We start from the raw sequence: 23,103 nt of genomic DNA, 5'->3' as shown, positions 1-23,103 counted from the left end.
AAAAGGGTTAAAAAAAAAAAAAAAAAAAGATGAGACCTGCTCAGAAGCTGCCAAGAAAATCATGGGAATTTAAATCATATCCACTGGCAGAATGTTTTCTGCATGAATTTATTTGGTTTCTCTCTCCCTATCTTTTTTTCCCCCCTCTCTAGCGTAAGCTGAGAGAAATTGAAGTCTTGTGCGTGTGTTAATGAAACATAGTAGGTTTCTCAGGTCACTCAAATACATATGTAAATTTCACATTCAACATCTCCAGCGGCTCTAGACTGAAAGTAGAGGGTCTGTCATATAACCGTATGTGTGGAAAGACAGAAAGATATTAAGAATGGTTTAATTATGATCTCCGCAACATCTGGTGATTATTTCGAGATAAGCAATGACCTTAATCAGGGTAAATGCCACACTTTTTTTTTCTGTGAAAATGAGGCTGTAATATTTTTCATTTAGCTGTCTATTTCTTGTTTTGTCTATTTTTCATTCATGAAAAATTAAATATGGTGTCTAGTAGAGTCCACACATTCTCATTTCTCAGCCTCTCTATTCATTCCACTCTTTCTGCTCTTCATTTATAGCGTCTCTGATCTGTTTTTACTCTCTCTTACTCTCTTTTCTCTTCTTATTCTCTTACATAGATGAAAGGCTGCAGCAGACAATAAGCACAATTTAAATTCAAGAGTGTTTGTGTGTGAAAATGAGCTGTTGCGTCCTGATAAATAAGGGATATAAGAGAATGTGATTTACATTTATCTCGCAGAGGCAGCCCAGGAGATGAGGATTTAAGCAAGACCAGTACACTCACTGCATTGTGGCTCAAATGCAGGAGAATTAACTGTTAGATTGAAAAATACTATTACTTATTAATATTACCTCAGCATTTACAATATCCTAAATACCAGATTGCATGTATTCATGCATATTGTATATTTGTTTCAGTAAGATAAGCTATAATCTTATTTTCTTATGATGAACGAGGCAGTCCTCAAATATTTATTTAAAGCACTATAAAAAGTGCTTGAACAATATGAACATACATTTATACAGCTATTATTTTCATAAAGTATTACTGAAGTTTATTATTCAGTTTGTTTTGATTAAACAGACATTTGTGTCTTAGTGGTTACATGTTTCTAAACAAGGAGTTTTTCATTTATGTCTTTATATATATATATATATATAGTTTTATAATTCATTTAGTTTTAGTTTTACATTTTTACATTTACTTTTTTAGAAGATTTTTATATTTATTGACATTTATATTTTATTATAACAATACATGCATATTTATTCTTACATTTTATATTTAGTTATTTAGGAGACTTTTATATTTATTTTCATCTATATATTTTTTATTTATTGTCTTAAGAGACTTTTATATGTATTTCATAATTATTTTTTATTTATTCTCTTAGATTTTTACATTTATTGACATTTTATATTTTATTATAGTACATTTATATTTATTGCATTTTATATTTACTCTTTACAAGATTATGTAAGATTATGTTATATTATATATTAGAATGTTTATACTTATTTTAATTTATATTTATCATTTATTTTTATATTTATTTTCTGATTTTTTAAATATTGATTTATATTTTATTTTTATTTTATTTTAAAATGTAACTATTATGACAGCTTGTACGGTTTTACAGTATGGATTATGCTATTCATTCGTTTTATTCTTAAAAAATGTAAAAGCATAGTAAATTTCTTACTAAATGTAGTATTTTATTTTATTTGATTATTTTTCAGCTGTGGTATCAAGATCAGGATCATACAGTGAGTGAGTCTACACGGTCACTGAGTATGAACAGCAAAACTTCCAACAATTATGAACCTGCTGAAAACACCACGGCTTGGGGGGTTGGGGGGGTTATGCACATGCTTCCTGTTAGTTCCAGATGCCAGTGTGACAGGTGTGAAGTTATGATTAATACTACAGCCTCGCAAAACTGCAACTGCCAATCACCCTACCTGCCCCCTCCACAGTTTATGACAGACTTTTGTAAGCTTGTCTCATTGTTTTGGATTTTGTATGTAAAGCTACAATAGTTTTACAGTTTCTGTGATGTGGTTTTACAACATCTCGGAGGTTTTCCTCCTCCATATCCTCCCCCTTCTCCCCTTCTCCCCTTCCTTCATGCTTGCTCACCGTCCTTAGCGCTGGAGTCCCCAGCTGGCTGACACTAACTGCCCTGCTCTCTCCTCTCAGACTCCAGCTGAGAGCTATTTCACTATTTATTTACATGTAATTATCCCTATGAAGTGCAGATATTAACACTGTCAAGAACAATTTGACTTGACATTCTTCACTAGGCCTGCTCCCTGCTGTTTTTAGCAAACAAACACCCCCTCCTCCCGCCTCCCACGCCAGCTCTCCACCTTGCATTATTCTTGGACGGCGTTAGCTGCTGCCGAGCCGCTCCTTGTGAAATCATTTAAAGCAGACGTTTAATTTGGCAGAAGCGGAGGCGGCGGCAGCGCCAGGCGTGAAAAGACCGGCGGGTGGGATGAGAGGTCAGAGGGGGATGTTTTTTTCCTTGTGACTGAATCTATCTCACACATCCGCAAACACTGTATAAAATAATCAGATTGCACCTCACACTTTTTCCTATATCAGCTCAATAGGACGCATTAACCTTTGGTTAACTCCAGGCCTTGTAGCACTTTGGGATATTTAGGGTCCAGTGGTACTGAAAAGCCTTGTCTGTATTACACTAGAGCAGACTAGCAGTGATTGGAATGCAAGATATTTCTAAAAATATTTTAAGAAGCGATTTTTGAAGATAAAAACAAAGTGTCATAGACTGCAGTGACACTGGGCAGCTAAGCAGACAAGGCTTTATTTATATGTAAATATAGATGGAAAATGACTATCTATCTATCCATCCATCCATCCAGATTCAAAAAATACATATTAATAATAAAAGGCTACTTATTTTTGTATTTTATACATTTATCGTGAACAATTTATTTTTGTATTTTATTTATTTATAATTCATTTCAAATTAATATGTCTTGTTTGCTAAAATAGCTTTTGTTAAATAAGTGTTTTAAGCAATTTTAAAATATTTATTATATATGTGCTCTGTACTTTGCCATAATATAATATACAGAGTTTGCTTTTAATTTTTTTGTGCTGATTTGGGTGGACAATATGTGCAATTTTGCTGACTTTTGCAGAGGAAAAATTTGTTAAAAAGAGATGTAAATAGTACTTTCTCATTTGTAGCAAACTGTGTAAACCTGTAAAATATGTAATATTTAGAAATAGATGATGTGTACACAAAAATGGTGTAGAAACAATTTTCACTCAGAAATTGCTAGTAAATTTCACAAATACTATCAAAGAAATGGCAAGTATCACTGAATTAAATGCGAAATGTAGAAAAAAGTTTAAAATTTTGAATATTACTTTCTTGTAAAACATATTCCATTATTTATTTATTTATTTTTTTTTATATTATTTAAAAGAAAATTGACAATTTGTTATGGGGTTATAATTGTACAAAAATTGTACAAAAGTTTGTTTTATGTTTATTTTTCATGTTTGTTTTATGTCTTGACATGTGTCAGTGTAAGTGATTTTTCTCTTTCACTCAGCACATTGATTCCCATCATGCATTATCAGAGCCCTGGGTTACTGTACAGGGTTAAAAGAGCCATATGCAGAATATTTCCTACAGATAACATGTTGCGAGAAGTGACAGCTTGTCTGGTTGCACGCTAATCGCTCTCATCTGGGCCCAGCTTGTCAATGCCCACTTTCTGTCACTGTCAATCACATGCCTAATTTGAAACAATTAAAGCCTCAGCCTCCGCTTCCAGCCTATACGACAGTCTGTGCCATCCCCTCTCACAGTCAAACGCCCACCCCCACCCTCTCCGCTTTTGGCCGACTCTTCTTTTCACTTTCAATTAATGTGCTGTGGCCAATTAGCGCAGTGACATCGAGCCAGGAGAGGAAATCATCTATGTCATCTGCTCCCTGCCACTAGGGGAGAGAGAGATCCCACGAAGGTCTCGCCGTAAACAGACGGGTCTTCTAATTACCCACCTCTGCCTCCAGCCGTGACAAAACCACTAATTGATTTTATGCAATAGTGTTTATTTGAAAAATAGCCATTTTGTCTCTCGGGTGGGGGTCTTGTTCTGTCACCTTTCAAGGCGACTGCACTGATGTCATGATGGTCTGATTCTTCAGTGTGGGTTCATGTACTGTATGCTTGATAGACTCATAGTGTCTTTTCTAGTGATGCTACTAGCTAATAGGTGATGATATATGGAAATTAATTTATATTGCATGATTAGCCCCTTGCACTTTTTATGTTGAGGCTTTATATGGAAGAATATCACAGAAGAGAATTTTATAATAGTTAATCTATGTAAATGGTGTAATTTCTGGAACTACAAACTGCAAAATTTGGGGTCAGCAAGATTTGTTTTTTGTTTTTTAAGAAATTATTTTTCTGTTCAGCAAGGGCACATTAAATTGATCAAAAGTACAGTAAAGGTGCATTACATTATTTACATTATTACAAAAAAAATATGTATTTCAAATAAATACTGTTCTTGTGAACTTTCTATTCATCAAAGCCCTGAAACCCTGAAAAAATGTAACCCGGTTTCCATAAAAATATTAAGCAGCACAAAATTTAATTTTCATGATGAACAAATTGGCAAATAATAATGATTTCTGAGAGATCATGTGACAATGGAGACTGGAGTTATATTAAAATGGTTATTTTAAATTGTAATAATATTCACAATTTTACTGTCATCAGAAAGTCTTGTTGAGGATGAGAGACTTCTTAATATCTTATTGAAAAAAATTTACAGATCTTACTCTAACTTTTGAACGATAATGTACAATGGTGTGAATTTGGGGAGTGAGTAACTTGAAAGAATTAATAATAATATTTTAAATTATTAAAAAAAAATTGTGAATTTGGAGAGGGAGTAACTTGAATTTTTTTTTATTATTAATAATAAATTATAACAAATAATAATATTATTTTATATTAATTATTATTATTATTATCAATTATTTATATTTTGTATATTATTTTAAATAATTTTTTTTATTATTTATATAAAATTCTTGTTGCAATTCTGTATGTTGTCACTTGTGGTGCAGAAAGACACACTTGTGTCTAACTAATGAACATCTCATGAGCATGAGTCATGATTGTATTGCCCAGATCTGTGTGGAATTACATCACTCATCACAGCATTCTAGAACTACCACGCTCAAATGTCCACATTTCCATTTATGTGTTTTCCTGTTTGCTATCTTGCCTCTTGACATTGTTTGCTAGTTGATTCTGGCATTGTGGGTGTTGGGGTGTTTGAGGATTACGGCTTCTCTCTGAAAAGCGACTTTCCGACAAAAAATGGCAGTGCTTCTTTAATTACGGCTGCATTGCATCAGATATTGCCCCTGAAATGTAATGCTGAAGTCGGTGAGTGTTTTTATACTCATGTCACTCAAGAGAACATTGTGCTCTGTTTGCTAATCCCCAAATCCAATATCGTTTTTTGGAAGCAGTGTCTTTTTTGTGTATGTAATGTATTCATACCGCATCTATCCCCCTTAACTCAGTTCATTTACTGCAGCTGATCTCTGTAAGTATGATATTAGGACTGGAGGTCTGAGGGCAGGACATGTAACCTTTAGCTGTGCAGATAGCCGCATGACATCAACCCTTGTCATTCCAGCTCCCTGCACAGGTGACATTTTCCCAACATGCTTGTGTGTATTCCAGTGAAACGAGAGCCGCTCTCTTGCACACCAGCAAATCCAGTCTTGGACAGATTAAGCCGAGTGTGGATGTGCGTAAAAGAGAGATTTTGTGTGTGTGAGTTAGCTGGCCAACAGACACACACTGTCCTCCTGGAGTCTCCACCCACATTTGTCCTACTGCTCTCTCTCTCTCTCTCTCTCTCTCTCTCTCTCTCTCAGAGCAGGTGGACAGGCCAGATTTTGGGCTGTATTGTCAGGGACTCTGAGTGTCTTTTTATGCTATTATAGCTCTCTACAGGGGATTCACCTACAGTTAAACCTACAGCATAACGCTTGTTGTTCTTAAGAGTGTATTTTGGTTTAAATACAACTTATAAACTATTGACATAAAAACTTGGCAGCATGCTGTTGATTACCATAGAAAACAGCTTTCTTTGTCTGTAAAAATAGAAAAACTGATGAATTTACATATATGATTGTTATATTATTATATTTTATTAATGTAATATATATTATATATATGCTTTATATATAAATATATAATAAAATGTATAGACTGATTATAATTATTCATTATTGAATTGGTTTGATTATTATACTTATTCTTATTATATTTTATTTTTATTAATATTTGTAGTCAATCGTTTTTACAAAAATGGTGTGGGATTTACTTTAAAGCAATTTGTGCTGAGAAATTGCTACAAAATTTCACAAATAATTACAAAGAAACAGTTTCCTTTGTCTGTAAAAATAGAAAAACGATAAATTTACATATATTATTGTTATATTATTATATTTTATACTTTAAACATGTAATATATGTTATATATGCTTTATATTAGTAAAATATATAATAAAATGTATAGACTGATTATAATTATTCATTATTTAATTGTTTGATTATTATTATTATTATTATTACTATTATTAATATATTTGTATTAATATTTGTAGTCATCCGTTGTTACAAAAATGGTACAGGATTTACTTTGAAACTATTTTTACTGACAAATTGCTATTAAATTTCACAAATAATTACAAAGAAATGGCAAGTAACACTGAATTAAATGTGAAATGTTGAAGGATACTGAAATAGTATTTTCTTGTACATCTTACAAATGATTTTTTGAAGTTGTAAATAAATGTTTATAAACAAAATGTATATTTTAATACTGTTGTTGTTGAGTCAAAGTTATATCAAAGTCTATAGTGACCACTGGAACATGGGGTTGACAATAAACAATCCTGTAACCTCTAAATTTAAAGTAACATTTATACTATTTCTCTAGCAAGTCCTAAAACTCCTACTTTAATTTGCCTCCCGCCCTCCAAATTACAATAGATTGTATCGTGATTTAGTTATTATTGATAGATCACATTATTAATAAAGAGTAGTGCTATTAAGCCATCCTCTGTGTAAGTGTTTAGTTCCAGTTTTGTTGAATTAGCCTCTCGTTTGTTTCCTGTCATCGCATTTCAGTTTTGTTCCAGTTAAGCATGAGCCTCGTTCCATTTCGGCAAGAAAAAAAAAAATCCAACAAAGAACCAAGTCACGTCAAACATTTACTCAGACAAAAAAATATAATTTGACAGTTAAGGAAATTATGGTAGTGTGAAAAGCTTTCCTTTTTATTGCCACTGCGCTGTTTGTTTATCTGAAAGGATGCACATTGTATCAATTTCCAGTTTTACATTTACACTGCTGCAGGCTAGAGGGCTCTGAAGTTGAGAGAATTAATGACTTTTTATTATTATTTATAAAGTAATTTATCTGTCGGGAGACAGAAAGTGAAAAGGAGCGAGAGAGGGAGAGGAGCGAAACGCCTGCAGCTATGTCCTTTAAACTGGATCCTGCCTGGCATTATCTGCACTAGCAGCTCTCACACAGACCGACAACAAATGAAAGCCTAGCTACTGGGGGGATGCTTCACAGAATGAAAGAGAGAGAGAAAGAGGAAATAGTTGGACTGGGGTGGGGGGTGAGGGCTGTGGGAGTGGGGAGTTACTTTGAAAGGGCTCAAGAAAGTTAAGTGTGTCTCAGCCGGGGTGTTCGCACTGTGTGCTGGTGTGGGTCGGCCTGGATTTGTCCTCTGGTGTTTGTGGGCCTGGAGAGTCGCACTGCCTGGGGATGTTGTTTGTCAGCCAGATTGATTGGCAAATATTCCAGCTTCCTCCCACCAGCCGTATCAGATACAAAAAGGTTACACATGTGGAAAGAATATTGATTTTTACTTAGCAATGGTAGTATGGAAGGAAATAATAGATTACAAGTCTGCATCTGACTGGGCTGTCAACTCTACTCGGTTGTAGTCTTGGGTTCTAACTGCAGGCAAGGTTATCCGAGTTTATATATTTTGCCCTTTAACAGAATCTCTGGCTTATACTAAAAGTTTATGTACACAATTTAAGAAATTCCTAACAATTATAGTTCTGTAAACCATATTTTGCATATTTAACCCTTATGCTTTGAAACAAATGAAAAAAGTACTTTGATATTTACTTAAAGTCTATGGGCTAAATGTACTATTTTATTTTATTCTATTTTTCTATTTTTCTGTCTATTCTATATCAATTTAATTTTATAATTTTATTTGTATTTTTCTCCCTTTTTATTTTAATTTTATTTTCTCCTATTTTATTTATTACATTTTATCCCGTTTTATTTTATTTTATTTTTACAAACTGAGTAGCAATGTTATGCTAATCATTTAACCTTTATTTATTCTAGAAAATAATTTCATTTTATTTATTTTTTTTTCCCAATTTTGTTTTTAAAAATTAATTTAAATTATTATTTTTTTAATTTACAAACTGAGTAACAGTGTTATTTTCTATACTAATCATTTAACTTATTTTTATTTTTTTTATTTGCAAAATGAGTGCCAATGTTATATTCTATACTAATCATTTTACCTTTATTTATTCTAGAACATTATTTCATTTTATTATTTATTTATTTATTTACATAATGAGTGGCAATGTTATTTTCTGTGCTAATCATTTATCATTTATTTATTCTAGAACATTATTTCATTTTATTATTTATCTCTCCAATTTTATTTTTTCCCCATTTTATTTCATTTTATTTTCCCCCATTTTTTAAAATTTTATTTACAAACTGAGTAAAAGTGTTTTTTTCTGTACTAGTCATTTAACTTGCATTTATCCTGAAACATTCACACTATTATAGTCCCTTAAGAAAAGTGTCTTCTGTTTTCTTAAGAACAATTCAACTTTAGCACAGCGATCCCCATGACAAAAATTGTGGCTGATATGTGAGCCCTTTCTAAAACAGAGCCAGACTCTGTCGTTTCTGCCCCTTCTGTTTTGCAGTTGTCCCACTGTGAGTGCAGTAGCCCATGTAAGGAGTTCACAGGCCGTCCTGCTGTTTGTTGTGTTTGTGTTGTGGCTCCGTGTGCACTTTAAGTTGAATGTCCTAATTACAGCTGGCTGGGCGTTGCGGTTTAAGGCAGGCCTCTCTCTGCAGTGCGCTGTGCGGCGAGAGGATTGAGCTGACAATAGCCTCACCACGTGCTGCCTCTCGTGATAAAAAGCCAGGCTCTACCTCTCACCGTGCTGAAATATTCTCTGTTTGCCACTTTAATTGATGTCAATAAGGTTATACTAAATTTGAAGATTTGAATAATTTGTCTTCCAGCACAATAATGGCATCACCCAGGCTACAGGCTGCTTAAGCGCAGGGCTGAATGGAGGTGTCAGGCACCCGGCGCTCTCTGCCCACATTCTGGGCTGACACCCCTTGTGTTGGCGTCCCCGCTCATCTGATTAAAACGCCACTCCTGGGGAGATGCTGAACTTACATAGGCTCAAGCTTTACTATTAGCTCAAATTACCTCATATTACAGTGAAACGTCAGTATTTGGGGAATACAGAGGATTACAGAATTTCATGACTCCATTGTGGTTTGCTGGAAATTCTTGTTATTCCTAGTTTAAATGGATCAAGGAACAGAAATAAAAACTTTAAAAGAGTATTTCACAAAAAAATCATTATTCACTCTATTTACTCATTCTAATGTGTTTACAAATCCATTTGCTGGTATTTCTCATGAATCTTCATGCTGCGCTTTACTATAGTGACCACATTTGTTGATGTACTGATCACAGTCATGTGGACATTAAATTTTGCAATGTAAAAGCTACTATATGACATCAAAAGACTTGGAATATATTGCCTATACGTCGTATGGGCACCTTTGTGGTGCTTTTATGGTGTTTTTGTCATTTTTCGAGCATAAAAAGGTAAATATGGCTAAGTCTTCCAAAGTCATATAATGGCTTTGTGTTGTGATGAACACAATGAAATTTGAGGCAATATGCATATCTATCAAATCCTGCAAAGACTTCAGGTGATGCTAACTTTGGATCGACATACAAAACTGTCAAATAATATCCTTACGTTGTAAAACTACCCTTATATATTAATCATTACGATTGCTGCCTAACACATTTGTTTTGTCTGCTTAACTGAATACATAATGTTAACTAACCATAACTTGTATTTTATTACTGCCATATGGACATTACTTTGATACACTCATCATGGCTAATAATAGAATTCTTCCCAAATGTAACATTAAAACAAGCATTTTTGATACAGCTGCTTTGAAACAATGCGTATTGTGAATATATGGTGCAGGTCAGACATCAGTGTTTGTCTCATGACTTAATGTCATTTCAATATGTTATCTAACATCTTTAATACTTTGCTATTTAAAGTCACGATAAAATGGAAATAGCAACATTTCCGTATTGTGTCATATATCCGAGTAAAAAGGATTCTTAAAAAAGACAAAATGTAAGGCTTTGACTTTGGTCTATCCGTCAGTTGCTGATTGGATGGAGGCAAATCTGAATGGCAGCTTGCAGTGTATTGTAAGAAAGGGGCGGGGTTTATACAAACAAAGTGATTGGAGAAGTCTGGCATACATCATCAGAATTATGAGGTCAAACATTTTTTTAAATGAAATATATGCACAGGTGAATTGTTCACCATAAGATCAATAATGTGCATAGAGAAAACAGATGAATTTCAGTTCATGCCAATATTAATATACCATGCATTCAACACAATAGTGCCGCATACAGTCCTGTGAGGGGCATTTCATTTAACGGCTAGAGCTGAATATAATCAGACCTCAATTAAGCGCCTGTTAAATCTGTCTCCCCTCCAGCTGCCCATTCCAGCCCCCTGTCGGGCAGGCGGTTTGCCCCTGACCCATCGCCCCGTGTCCAGGGTCATACACCAGCGCTCAGCGGCGTGACAGCCCGCTGTGTGCTGCCCCATTAATTAACACATTTCCCTCTCTCCACCACCTTCATCACAGGAAGTCTGCCTGGCCTGCTCATATCATATACCACATGAGAAGAGGGACTTTCCACACTCGTATAGCCCAACATGCTCCATTTCAAGCGGCCTTTTATGTATTTAATATGTTTTAAGTGCTGCATATTTTCCTGGAAGCTTCGGGAGGATATTGGTCTAAATTCACTTATCTGTTTAGGCCATGCGTCTGAGAATGTATGCACACTGGTGGGCCCATGCCTTGTTGTATTACGTTGATTTATTTCCCAACGTGCAGCTGATCATTCGGAAGTCCTCTGTCATCTCCTGGGTTGTATCAGAGTGGGCTTGATTTTGCTCGCAGCAGCTCTATGATGGGCTAATTGGTTTAGCAGGTTGGGTCCAAAGGGCAGCGGGGCGTAGCGAGCCACAACGTGAACCTGATGTTCAGGAGGATGCTTTGTTTCAGTCTGCGGATGGGGAGCATGTGGCAGGCAGAGCAACCTCTGCATGCAGCATCTCTGACCCTCTTTTTCTCCTTTCACACATTTTTTTTTTACTCTGCCTCCACCCCTTCTATCCGTTTGCTTCACACTGGTTTTGAAACAGCGTTGAATGACTCTGACTTTAATCTATCAATTATACAATGGTTCAGTTATTATTAATAGTCTTTTTTTAAATGGGTGTTTATGTGTGTACATATATGTAAATTATATATTTTATTTTATTCATTTATTTTTTGCTTTCTGTGGTAATCAACAGCATGACACCATGACTTTGTTTACAGATGGCTTTATGCACAGATTTCTATGAAAAACTATGAAAATAACTGGAAAAATCATTAGAATATTATAAATTATAAATTATCACATCTTTAGATCAGATGTGAAGGGTGCAGAAACTAAAGAAAAATTAAGTAATATTTGTAAACAAAATATTTTATTGTGCATCATTAAGCAGTACATCCGTCTTCAACATTGATCAGCAAATTTGAAAAATCAGCAGAACAGCAAATTAGACTGATTTCTGAAGGATCATGTGACACTGAAGACCCGAGTAATGGATTCTGACAATAAATTACATTTTAACACATATTAAAATAAAAAGTAGGCCTAGTTATTTTAAATTGTAAACATATTTCACAATATTACTGTTTTTACTTTTAATCAAATAAATACAGCCTTGGTGAGCATAAGCGACTTCTTTCAGTAAAATAATAATGATTCCAAACATTTTTACCAGTAATGTATATATTAAAATATTACTATTATTATTGTTTCCAGAGTTTACTGGGTTACATTTGCTGTAAACAATATTACACGAAACAAGGGCAGACCTTGTAGAGTGTCTAATCTCCCAATCTCTGGGGGCATCTAATATGAGTGTTTATTATTTTAATCATTCATGAGGGTTGAGACTCTGGGATGGCTGAAGGCGCCAGATTAAATTCTCCCTGGGAGCTTGTTATGAAGAAAAGCCTCAGGACAGACAACCCTGGCACTCTCTGAACACCCCCTCTACCACCCGGCTCTGCGCTGGTCCCTTCTGTGTCTGTTATTTACCCTGACACTGTTTTTAGCCTAGTAAATGCTCCCTTGGGATGCAGGAAAGGGGTCGTTGTGAAGATGTTTAACCCCTATCAAGGATGAGGCCTTGAACTTCGCGTGACATGCAGTGACCAACAATGAATCGGGAAACCGATTTACTGCCTATGATGAAGTGGTTTCCATATCTTTTTGCTGATCCTGACTCTCGCTCCTTTCTACCCACCAGGTGATGAGCATCCTCAGCAACCCTAGTGCCGTGGCCCCTCAGCCCCAGCATGAGTTCTCCATCTCCCCCCTGCACAGCGGCCTGGAGGCCTCCAATCCCATCTCAGCCAGCTGCAGCCAGCGCTCTGAGCCTATCAAGACCGCTGACAGCCTGCCCTCCTCCCAGTCCTACTGCCCCCCTACGTACAGCACCACCAGCTACAGCGTGGACCCCGTCACTGCCGGCTACCAGTACAGTCAGTACGGCCAGAGTAAGCGCCTCTCTTCTCTTTATTTATAGTGTTTGTTGCATTTACTCCAACAAACCCATCAGACTCAAGTTGCATGTAAGTCGCTTTAGATAAAAGCAGCTTAAATTAGTAAATATAAAAATGACACCAAACCTGAAATGTGTTCCTTTTAACTCTTAATAGAAATTTATTTTTAACATTATACTGCAGTGGTTCTCAACCAGGGGGCCGCAGCAAACTTCTTCCAAGGGGACCTCAAGATGACTTAAAATGATTTAAAATAAGACAAACAATTTTTTTAAATAAGTTCAAATCAAGACTAAACTGACATTTCTTATTTAATTTGTTCCCTCAACAACTGTTATACTAATTCAAGAACCAGGACCTTCTTAAAAAGTAGTTCATTTAAAAAGGTCATGTATTTCATCCATTTCATCCCTCTGTTTTTATAAACCATATGACTTTCTTTCTTCTATGGAATGCAAAAGAAGAATTTTTTGTTGAATATCCTGGACACTTTTTTTTTCTCCATGTAATGAAGATCTCTATTCAACTTGTGCAATAATGCACTATATCCCATATTTTCAAGCCATATGATAGAAACAGACCGAAATGTAAGTCAAATTAAATCATGCACTATACATTTTTCTCATGAATTCTCTATAACAGATCTATCAAATGAATCAAATGAGCTAGTACACAAAACTGACCTGAATCATTTGGGTCCCACTTTATATTAAGTGGACTTAACTACTATGTACTTACATTTAAATGAATCATTTGATACAATGCACTTATTGTGTACATACATGTTTTTACATTGCAATTATATTTTTGAAAATACCTGCATGTAATTACATCTGTAATTATTTTTTGTAATTACATTCATAATTACACTGACCCATCCCTTACACCTTAACCCACCCTTATGCCCATCAATACCATCAAACCTGTCCCTAACATTACCCGCCTCAATAGCAGCAAAAGTGTTTTGCAATACAATATGAACACAATAAGTACATTGTATTTATTTTTGATGTAAGTACATGGTAGTTACACTCTTAAAAATAAAGGTGCTTGAAAGGTTGTTCACAGCGATGCCATAGAAGAACCATTTTTGGTTCCACAAATAAGCATTCAGCCAAGGTTCTTTAAAGAACCATCTCTTTCTTACCTTTTTATAATCTGAAGAACCTTCTTTCACCACAAAGAACCTTTTGTGAAACAGAAAGGTTCTTCAGATGTTAAAGGTTCTTTATGGAACCATTTAGACAAAAAAGGTTCTTCTATGGCATCGTGAAGCACCTTTATTTTTAAGAGTGTAAGGCCAGTTAATATAAAGTGGGACTCAATTTTTATTTAGAAATTGCTAGTAAATTTCTCAAACAATTACACAGAAATATCAAGTATCACATTTACCACTTTTATGATTAGTGGCATCGCTTTCTATCATATGGAAACGAGTACCTAGTTATTCATTAAATGATTTACAATTCAGTTAATTTACATTCCGTTATTTTAGTTGAATTTAGTACCGAATCCTAACGTTTGAGGGAACTATTTCTTTTAAGTACTCCCCGTGGTGCGAAATCACTGATTTAGCCCACCTGTCTAATATTTCATTGAAATGCGGGAGGCAGCTTAAGGGCGCACTTTGTAGAGATGCGTGTGTTGGCTGTGACCATGAGTGTCAGAGAGCAGATTCGCTGCTCCTCTTAGGGAAGGCAGAGATTCAGTCTGAGCGGGATTTAAGGAGTAAACGGGGCTGACAGGAGAGAAAGGCTTCCTGAGGGAGAGAGGTTAAATGAGCTGTGATTACTCTCTCTGCTAGCTGTCAGCACCAGTGTCTCCTGTACAGACAGCTAGCCCACCCACAGGTATGCGGCTGCTACCGTATGTGCCGCCGTCCCTGACAGATTCCTTTTTGCTCTTGCTTACAGACGCTAACGTGCGCAGCTTACTGTCACACTGACAGATGTCTGGCACCGTCCGTGTGCACCCTCGCTCTGCCCCGCCTCAACACTTCTGCTAATGATGAATAAAGGAAGGAGAGGTTCAAATAACACCTCCTCGACTGGGGTAATCAAAGGGCCTCCGACCAAAAAACATCAGAGGCTCTTGACGTGCCAGCAGCTAATGCCAGCGCGCTAATGCTGGCCTTTTTTATATCTATTAATCGTAGACGTCTCCGTCGTGATGCGTTTTGTCATTACCGTTGACGTTTTGATCAAATGATCACTGTGTTTACCACTTGTCAGAAAAGGAGTGGCTGTGGTCGCAATGCCAACTCCAAAAACACTCAAGTAGCGCAAACTCAATCCTGTCAGTTTCGAAATGCAAAGCCCTCAGGTTTAACCTCCTCCGCTTGACTGTTTCCACTTCCTTTTTTTCCATTTCGGCTTTGAGGATGGGGATGGGAAACGTCTATGCAAATAATTACCTGAAGGTTACAGCTAGCGCAGTGCTAACTTAATAAGTAAACCAATTCCAGTTGGACTTAGCGAGGGAGGCCTTTTCTGTGGCTAGAGGGGTTAATTGGAGCTTCCCCAGTTTTTTGCGCCGCACCACTTCTGTCCTGTCCTTGGTTTGTCCTCGCAACCCCAAAAGTCTTTTTCCACCAATCAAATGTCCTTAATGTCTTTAGCTCATGTTTTTAAATTGAAACAGTGTGAGAAGGGAGGCAGATCAATGCTGAGGTCCTGGGTTGCGAGCGGGACTCTGGGTGCCCTCTGACCCTGGATTAGCCCGCGGGATAGAGTCGACACGTGCTCCTGATAAAGATCTCCCAGCGAAGCCAGACTCCAGATCAATCCAATGCGAGCCGTGCCCTCAGGTGCTGTGTTAGTCACACCGTTTTGTGTGCTACACCTATCTGGTGGGAATCTCGCCACTCTTCCTGCCGTCTCTCTCCTCTCTCTCTATAGCATTTCGCGCAGACGTACAGATACATATCTCGATCAACAGTAACAGTTTTCTCAGGCGTAGAAAATCGAGTGGACTCGTATCTAAATCTACTCAGTAGAGCTGAAAAAGTTTTAGCTTCAACTTTTCTTCCCCAACTGATTGTGTTCAAAAGAACTTTAAAAAGGCCTGTATTTATTTATTTAAATCTTGTCTATGCCAATTTGGGAGGCTTTTTTGGGAAGATGGATGGATGGAATAGATTGGTGTGTCACAATATAATGTTATATGATGGGAAGTGTGGAATTTTGAGAAGAGGATGACAGACATAATGAGGAATGTGCTGAGGAATACTCGCTATGAAAGGAGTGAGTAACAGTGGGGAACAGGTGCTCTGTGTCTCTGGAATCCGCAGTGTGTTTGTGAAAGCTCACAGTGATGTGAAGTGTCTGCTCTGAAACTCAACCCAAAACTAAAACCAAAGTAGTATGCTTATACGGATCAATGACAAATAAGGTTGTCTAAGTTGAAAATGTAGAAAAGTCACCTTTGTATGCGTTTTGGTTTTTATACATTAAAAAAAAAACGTTTTTGGTTTATTTTGATTTTGATTCAAAGACTATAAAACGTCAAGTGGTATAATTGTGAAGTTAAAAGTAATACAATATTTCCCAAACGTAATCATAATTTTCAAAAAATTGCTTATATGGATCAATTACAAATAAGATGACCAAGATGAAAATGTAGAAATATAACCTTTGTATTCATGTTTATTTCATACATTTTTTAAATGAAAATGAAAATTTTTCATTTTAATTTAGATTGAACGGCTTTAAAAAACTGTAAAGTGGTGTAACCCTGAAGTAAAAATTTGTAAAATATTTTCCAGAACTTAATCATTGTTTAAGAAAATCTAGGTGAAAAGTTAATATATAGAAAATAAATATATCTATTTATATAAAACAAATTATTTTGGTTATACCACACTGATTTCATTAGGCAGGCAAAGTTTATTTTTTATTTTTATAATACTTAATTTTTTATTGCTTATTTTTACAAAGCTATAACAGTATATTAAGAAATTAATTTTAGATAGATTATGCCAAATGGCATTTTTCTTTCTTCTTTTATTGAGACCAGTCTGTTACACCACCAAGACGTTTTTATTTTAAGTGCTGCAAAAAAAAAAAAAATTTTACTTAATTGTTCATTATAGAATAAGTATATTTAAGTAATTGTCTGTATGAACTCATGTACATTATATATAATAAAAATATAATAATTTTAGACAATCTGTTTTTTTAGAAAAGGATGGTATTATAATTATGTTTGTTATTATAAATGTGTTTGTTCCTATTTGCTATTATGATTACTCTTTGTTTACATGTTTCATTTTTATTTTGCTCATGCTCAGTGTTTTTATATATATATATATATATATAATCTATAATATAATAAAAAATATAATAATTTTAGACAAATGATGCCAAACAATATACTATATTATTACAAATTGTATTTTCTAATGAGATCAAGTAACTGTGTAACAGTTCAAGTAACTGTCTGTATGAAGTGCATGTACTTCACAGATCCAGGCAAAAGTTGCCACTGTTGCATATTATTTTCATATCACTGAGAAATGAAAGAATTGTTTTTATCTTTGTGTGTAGCTGCGGTGGATTACCTGGCTAAGAATGTGAGCTTGTCCACACAGAGAAGGATGAAGCTCGGCGAGCACTCGGCTGTGCTCGGACTGCTACAGGTGGAGACGGGACAGGCGTATTGATGGATCTCGAACTGAACATCCACTCATCTGTTTCACCAGCATCCCTCCATTCTTTCTGCAGTGCCCACACGTGGTCCATCTGACTAGGAGTGAACGAGACCAAGAGAAGTTAAAAAATCACGGGCAGTCTTAGACTTTCTACCTATAGCAGCGTGAATACAAAAGCCATTCCACATAAAAACAGACACTATTGTGCCGCATCTCCTTACTCATCCCGATCCTTTCTCTCTTTCACAACAAAGAGACCCTTTCAGGGCTTCAGAAAGAAGCCGAGGGAAAATGAGCATCAATTGTCTGAGCCCAAATCACTAAAGCCCTGCCCGTCGGCATCCAGTGTTAGCACACATAGGCTACAGCTGCAGCTGTTGCCCATTCCAAACTGTTCGGACCATGTTGTTTATAGAAAATGATGGTATTATAATTATATTTGTTATTATAAATGTGGTTGTTCCTATTGCTGTTGCATTTACTATTGTAATTACTCTTTGTTTACATGTTTCATTTTTATTTTTCTCATGTTTAGTTCCTGTTTCTATTTTAACCACAGGGCCTTGCTTTGTAACATTACATTTCTGATGGATATACACAGAGAGATGCTGACATTCCACAAAACCCCGGGCTAGTCAATGTGTTTCATCTGGGTTGGTGGAGCCTTGATATGGGGCAAAAAGCAGTCTGTGACCTTCTCTTTATGGGTGGAAAGTGTTTTAGGGTTATCAGTGTTATGATGGTTTTGTCTTAAAAACATACACTGTTCTGAAATATGATGACCAAATGACAAAAATACATTGTTTTCATTATAGTATTTTTTGCAATGAACACAGGCTAATTCTTGTCTGTGGTCACTATAATTACCATTATAATGAGCCCTTATGGGCAAATGCCAATTTTAGCATTCTATGGCTTTTAATATACTTTCCCATATGCTTCTCTGCTATTCATGGAAAGTATAGCTTACGATTTATCCAAGAACTTAAAAACAATCAGATATTAGCCATTGAATGGCCGAAGGGCGATTTGTGAATTTATGTTTCAGACGTTTGGAAGCGGATGTACTAAATTGGTAGCACTTTTTTATTCATGAGGAAATTAATTTGTCTCTGTGGTCACTGTAAAATGAACTGTAGAATGGGAATCAGATTTTTCACAGTTAGTAGAGAGAAGTGGACTTTTACTGTAAGTCTTATGCCATTTACATAGAAAGTGTGATGGTGTCTGAATAATTGTCTTGAAGAAAAAAAAATCTCCAAAATTTTACATTGAGAGATGGAATATATGACCACATTTATGGATTCTGTGTTTACATTTAATGTTTGCCTCAATGGCTCCTTATTCCACGTTTCTCAACAGTGTTTTTAACCTCAGAGACAATTTCTGTGGCTAAGATGAACTGAAACTAAACTGTGCTCCAGTGTGCCCTAAAATGCCATATATATTCAGGACAATAACTGAAACATGAACACGTGACCATGTGCCAACTTAAGACTGAGGACATTTCCATTTTAACACTTACAATATTTTGTAGTAAATGAAAAAGACAAAAAAGAGATGTGAAAAAAAAAAATCATGTTTTTAGTGTGTAGCACTCATTCTACTGCAAGCATTAATCTGCCTTTGGGATATTTGAAGCACTGTCCGACTGGGCGATACACCTTTCCCAGATCTCATTTCAACCTCAGTTGCTCTTTATTCTTTCATTGTTTACCTTTATGCGCATATGTAACTTTCTTTGATATATTTCCGTTCAGCATGTGTGTATATTATCATGGCATAATTTATTCAGCTGTATGAAATACTAGCGTAGTGGGAACTTGTATTGGCATTTACTACCTTCAGCCTGTTGGTGTCTTTACTGTAGCACTGGCATATCTGTTATGGATTAAAGCTCAAAAAAGTGGACAAAGAAACACAGATTGCTTCTTTCTTTCTCAAAACCCACTATATGGATCATGCAATAGTCAAATATATGCTCATGGGGCATATATGTTAAAATATGTTTTCTATTTAAAAACGCTCAAACGTTTTATTACACGTTTAATAGTTGACTCAGTGATGATATATGGTCAGAAGAAGTATCGTGTAAGCCTGCTTTACAATCTAGTACTAAATTTATGAAGAGCTTTTGAATCTGAAATGCTCATTTTCTGTAATACTTTAAACATGAAAATCTATTGGCATTTATCATATACACTCTTTTCACTGCTTTGATGTTGCTGTCAACTATAATCATGATTTAATCCCCATCTTAACAATGCTGTATTTTTATAGCCACTTTGAAGTCAAGAGCATCATGACAGTTGTGGTGATTTAAGATACTAAAAATATCAGTTTCCAGTAATTGAGTTTCCCTGGAAGTGAATAGAGTGAAGTGTTGCAGACAGTGTCACAACAGAGACTCTCAGAGCACTGCATTCACAGAAGAGCTGCAGGGCCTGAGGGAATTTACTGCGTTTCTTATGGGGGCACTGAAGGCTGGGCACTGAATACCAGCCAATGTGTAATGGCATTAACGGCCCAAGATGCAGGCGTTCGTTGCACCTCCACTCAAATCGAGCACCTCTCTGATGATGGATTAACTCTCAGTGTTTAATTAAGATCTTTAAAGGAACATACATTGTAAACAAGTTTGAGTGCGGCCATCTGGGTTCATTCAACGCATTCACACAGTGAGGGAATCTTTCTGGAATGTGATTTTGCACTGAGGAATCCTCTTTATGATTCAGCTGTCCTCAATGTGATGTCATAAAATATCATTTCAGATATTTCTAATATTACTGTTAGGGGAGCAGCTGCTGGGATGATCTCATAAACAGTCAAATTTGCTGTTTGGATGGTCATGACAGTTATTTGTCCTTTGACAGTCATAGATGCTAAACATATTTTTAGTTTTTATTTATTATACTGTATATTATTTAGATATATTTATTGTTATAGAAAAATACATTTAAGGAAATTTGTGTATGTGATACGGAAAGAAAGAATGAAACACTGAAGACACATTTATTATATTTGGACTATATTATATACTATATATATTTTGCCGATAATCGAATCAGTATTTGATGTCTGAAATTTGTCATACATACATGACAAATTATATTATGTTAATGTAATATTTGTACATTTATTAATAAATAATCTAGTATATTACATTAAATATATTTTTTATTAATAGGCCTAATATAATGTATTAATAACATTACATTATATTAGATTATTTATTAAACAAATTAAAGTAATATTATAATTACAATATAATTATAATATAAAATATGGTTTTAATATACTTTCCCATATGCTTCTCTGCTATTCATGGAAGGTATAGCTTACGATTTATCCAAGAACCTAAAAACAATCAGATATTAGCCATTGAATGGCCAAAGGGCGATTTGTGAATTTATGTTTCAGACGTTTGGAAGCGGATGTACTAAATTGGTAGCACTTTTTTATTCATGAGGAAATTTATTTGTCTCTGTGGTCACTGTAAAATGAACTATAGAATGGGAATCAGATTTTTCACAGTTCGTAGAGAGAAGTGGACTTTTACTGTAAGTCTTATGCCATTTACATAGAAAGTGTGATGGTCTCTGAATAATTGTCTTTGACATTTATGGATTCTGTGTTTACATTTAATGTTTGCCTCAATGGCTCCTTATTCCACGTTTCTCAACAGTGTTTTAACCTCAGAGACAATTTCTGTGGCTAAGATGAACTGAAACTAAACTGTTTCAACTGTAAACAAATTAAAGTAATGTTGGAAATGTTGGAAATGACATTTTATGACCACATTACATCGAGGACAGCTGAATCATTTTTCATTTTTTCAGCCATTATTTTCCAAATATTATTAACATAAACTGAAAAATCGAATAACTAAACTAAATAAATATATAATTTGAAATTATATTTTAAAAAAATAGCCTAGGTGAATAAATAAGTTAAATGAATAGGTGAATAAATAACCACTATCATCAATAAAATTAAAGAACTGACTTTGCAGTGAGGGGAAATTTAAAGAATTTCTGAGACGTGGTGCTTTCATGATAATGAGTATTTTGGGTCACTCACACGTTGTTATTTGGAGGTATGAACATGCCACGAGGTACAGACTGATTAAAACATGTCTGAAGAATTCACCACGACACCCCCGTCCCCTCCTTTGACTGTTATTATTATGTTTTAGAAACTCTGCGGTGTCAACCTCTCGAAAACGTAACAAAGAAAGCACTTACAAAGCCTAACATCTCCTTAAATCCCATAATTATTCCAGGATACATTATGTACCTGAGCCCGGGTGTCTGATCTTCACCGAAGGGATTCCACATTCCTACAATCAGCTTACACCGACAGATCGCATGATTGCCTAATAACCTGGATCGGTAAGTAGAGCGCTTAGCAGAAGATTGTTACAGAGAGAAGAATGTATCCCTTTGACAGACTCCATTGTTCGACATATAGCCTACTGCTTCTGTGAAGCATTATACTCTTCAAAAATGGATTTTTTTTTAGTACAGATGTCAATAGGGTAAGACAATTTTATTTCGCCACGCAATTCACGCGAAGTTTCCCTTTTTAAACCCAGTATTTCATTTGCTGTCTCCAGGCACCTAATACAAGATTATAGTCCCCCATAGTAACCCTGGCATCCCTCAACCAAGCCTCGGTGTGCCCCTCCTTGCCCCCAGACTCTAATCTCCACACTCCAGCATCACTGCAAAATTAAGCTGTGAGAGAGCTGGGAGTCGTTTTAACCCCGCTCGGTCTAAAAGGCTCTCAATGCACCCTATTGAAAATGCAGTCAACATTTTTTCCCCCTACCTATATGTCTCATTCGTATCTCTCTTTAATGTCGCGCGTCGTCTATTTCTCTCCGTCCTCCGTGCCATCTCACCTCACTGAGGAAAAAAAGGCGGGATTTCAAGGTGAACATGCAGGTATAAATCCAAGAGATAAATCGCGGAGCCTGTTTACAGGTTGCTCGCGAAATCTACAGTCAGCTTGCGAATTTATTCATAAAATAATCCAAAATGGAGGCGAAATACTACATAATGAAAATAATGAGCAGGCGCTGCTGCATTCTGTGGAGAGATACATACATAAACCTTCTTTTTGAAGGCAGTCAGCTCTTAACAAAGCGTGACGCCTGGGTATAGACTCTAATACACAAAGACAATTTTTCTAGATAATAGTCTATCACGCAGGATACAATTTAAATTAAAAAATGCAATTTTCACCTTGAAATGAACAAATGATTACAATTTCTATACAAATTAAGGCATCCAGGCAGCGCCTCAGTGCACAGCTCAGGCCATGAAACCTGACATAATTACCGTGACATACATTCTCAAATATTTGTATTTTGTC

At 35.6% G+C, this 23,103-nt stretch overlaps 1 protein-coding gene across 1 annotated transcript in view; it reads left to right on the top strand.

Annotated features, from left to right (window-relative positions):
• LOC107737678 (paired box protein Pax-7-like) overlaps positions 1-18,452 on the top strand; it is a 31,997-nt gene extending 13,545 nt beyond the window's left edge. The window contains exons 4-5 of the mRNA XM_016549268.1: positions 12,824-13,073; positions 17,624-18,452. Of these exons, the coding sequence (XP_016404754.1) occupies positions 12,824-13,073; positions 17,624-17,739 (366 nt within the window). The 3' untranslated portion in view covers positions 17,740-18,452. The remainder of the gene's footprint in view (positions 1-12,823; positions 13,074-17,623) is intronic.
• Positions 18,453-23,103: the final 4,651 nt, after the last annotated feature.

This window comes from Sinocyclocheilus rhinocerous, unplaced genomic scaffold (assembly GCF_001515625.1).
Source record: "Sinocyclocheilus rhinocerous isolate Xijiao unplaced genomic scaffold, SAMN03320098_v1.1 scaffold72, whole genome shotgun sequence".
Classification (NCBI taxonomy): domain Eukaryota; kingdom Metazoa; phylum Chordata; class Actinopteri; order Cypriniformes; family Cyprinidae; genus Sinocyclocheilus; species Sinocyclocheilus rhinocerous.
This window is presented reverse-complemented; position numbering and strand designations above follow the sequence as displayed.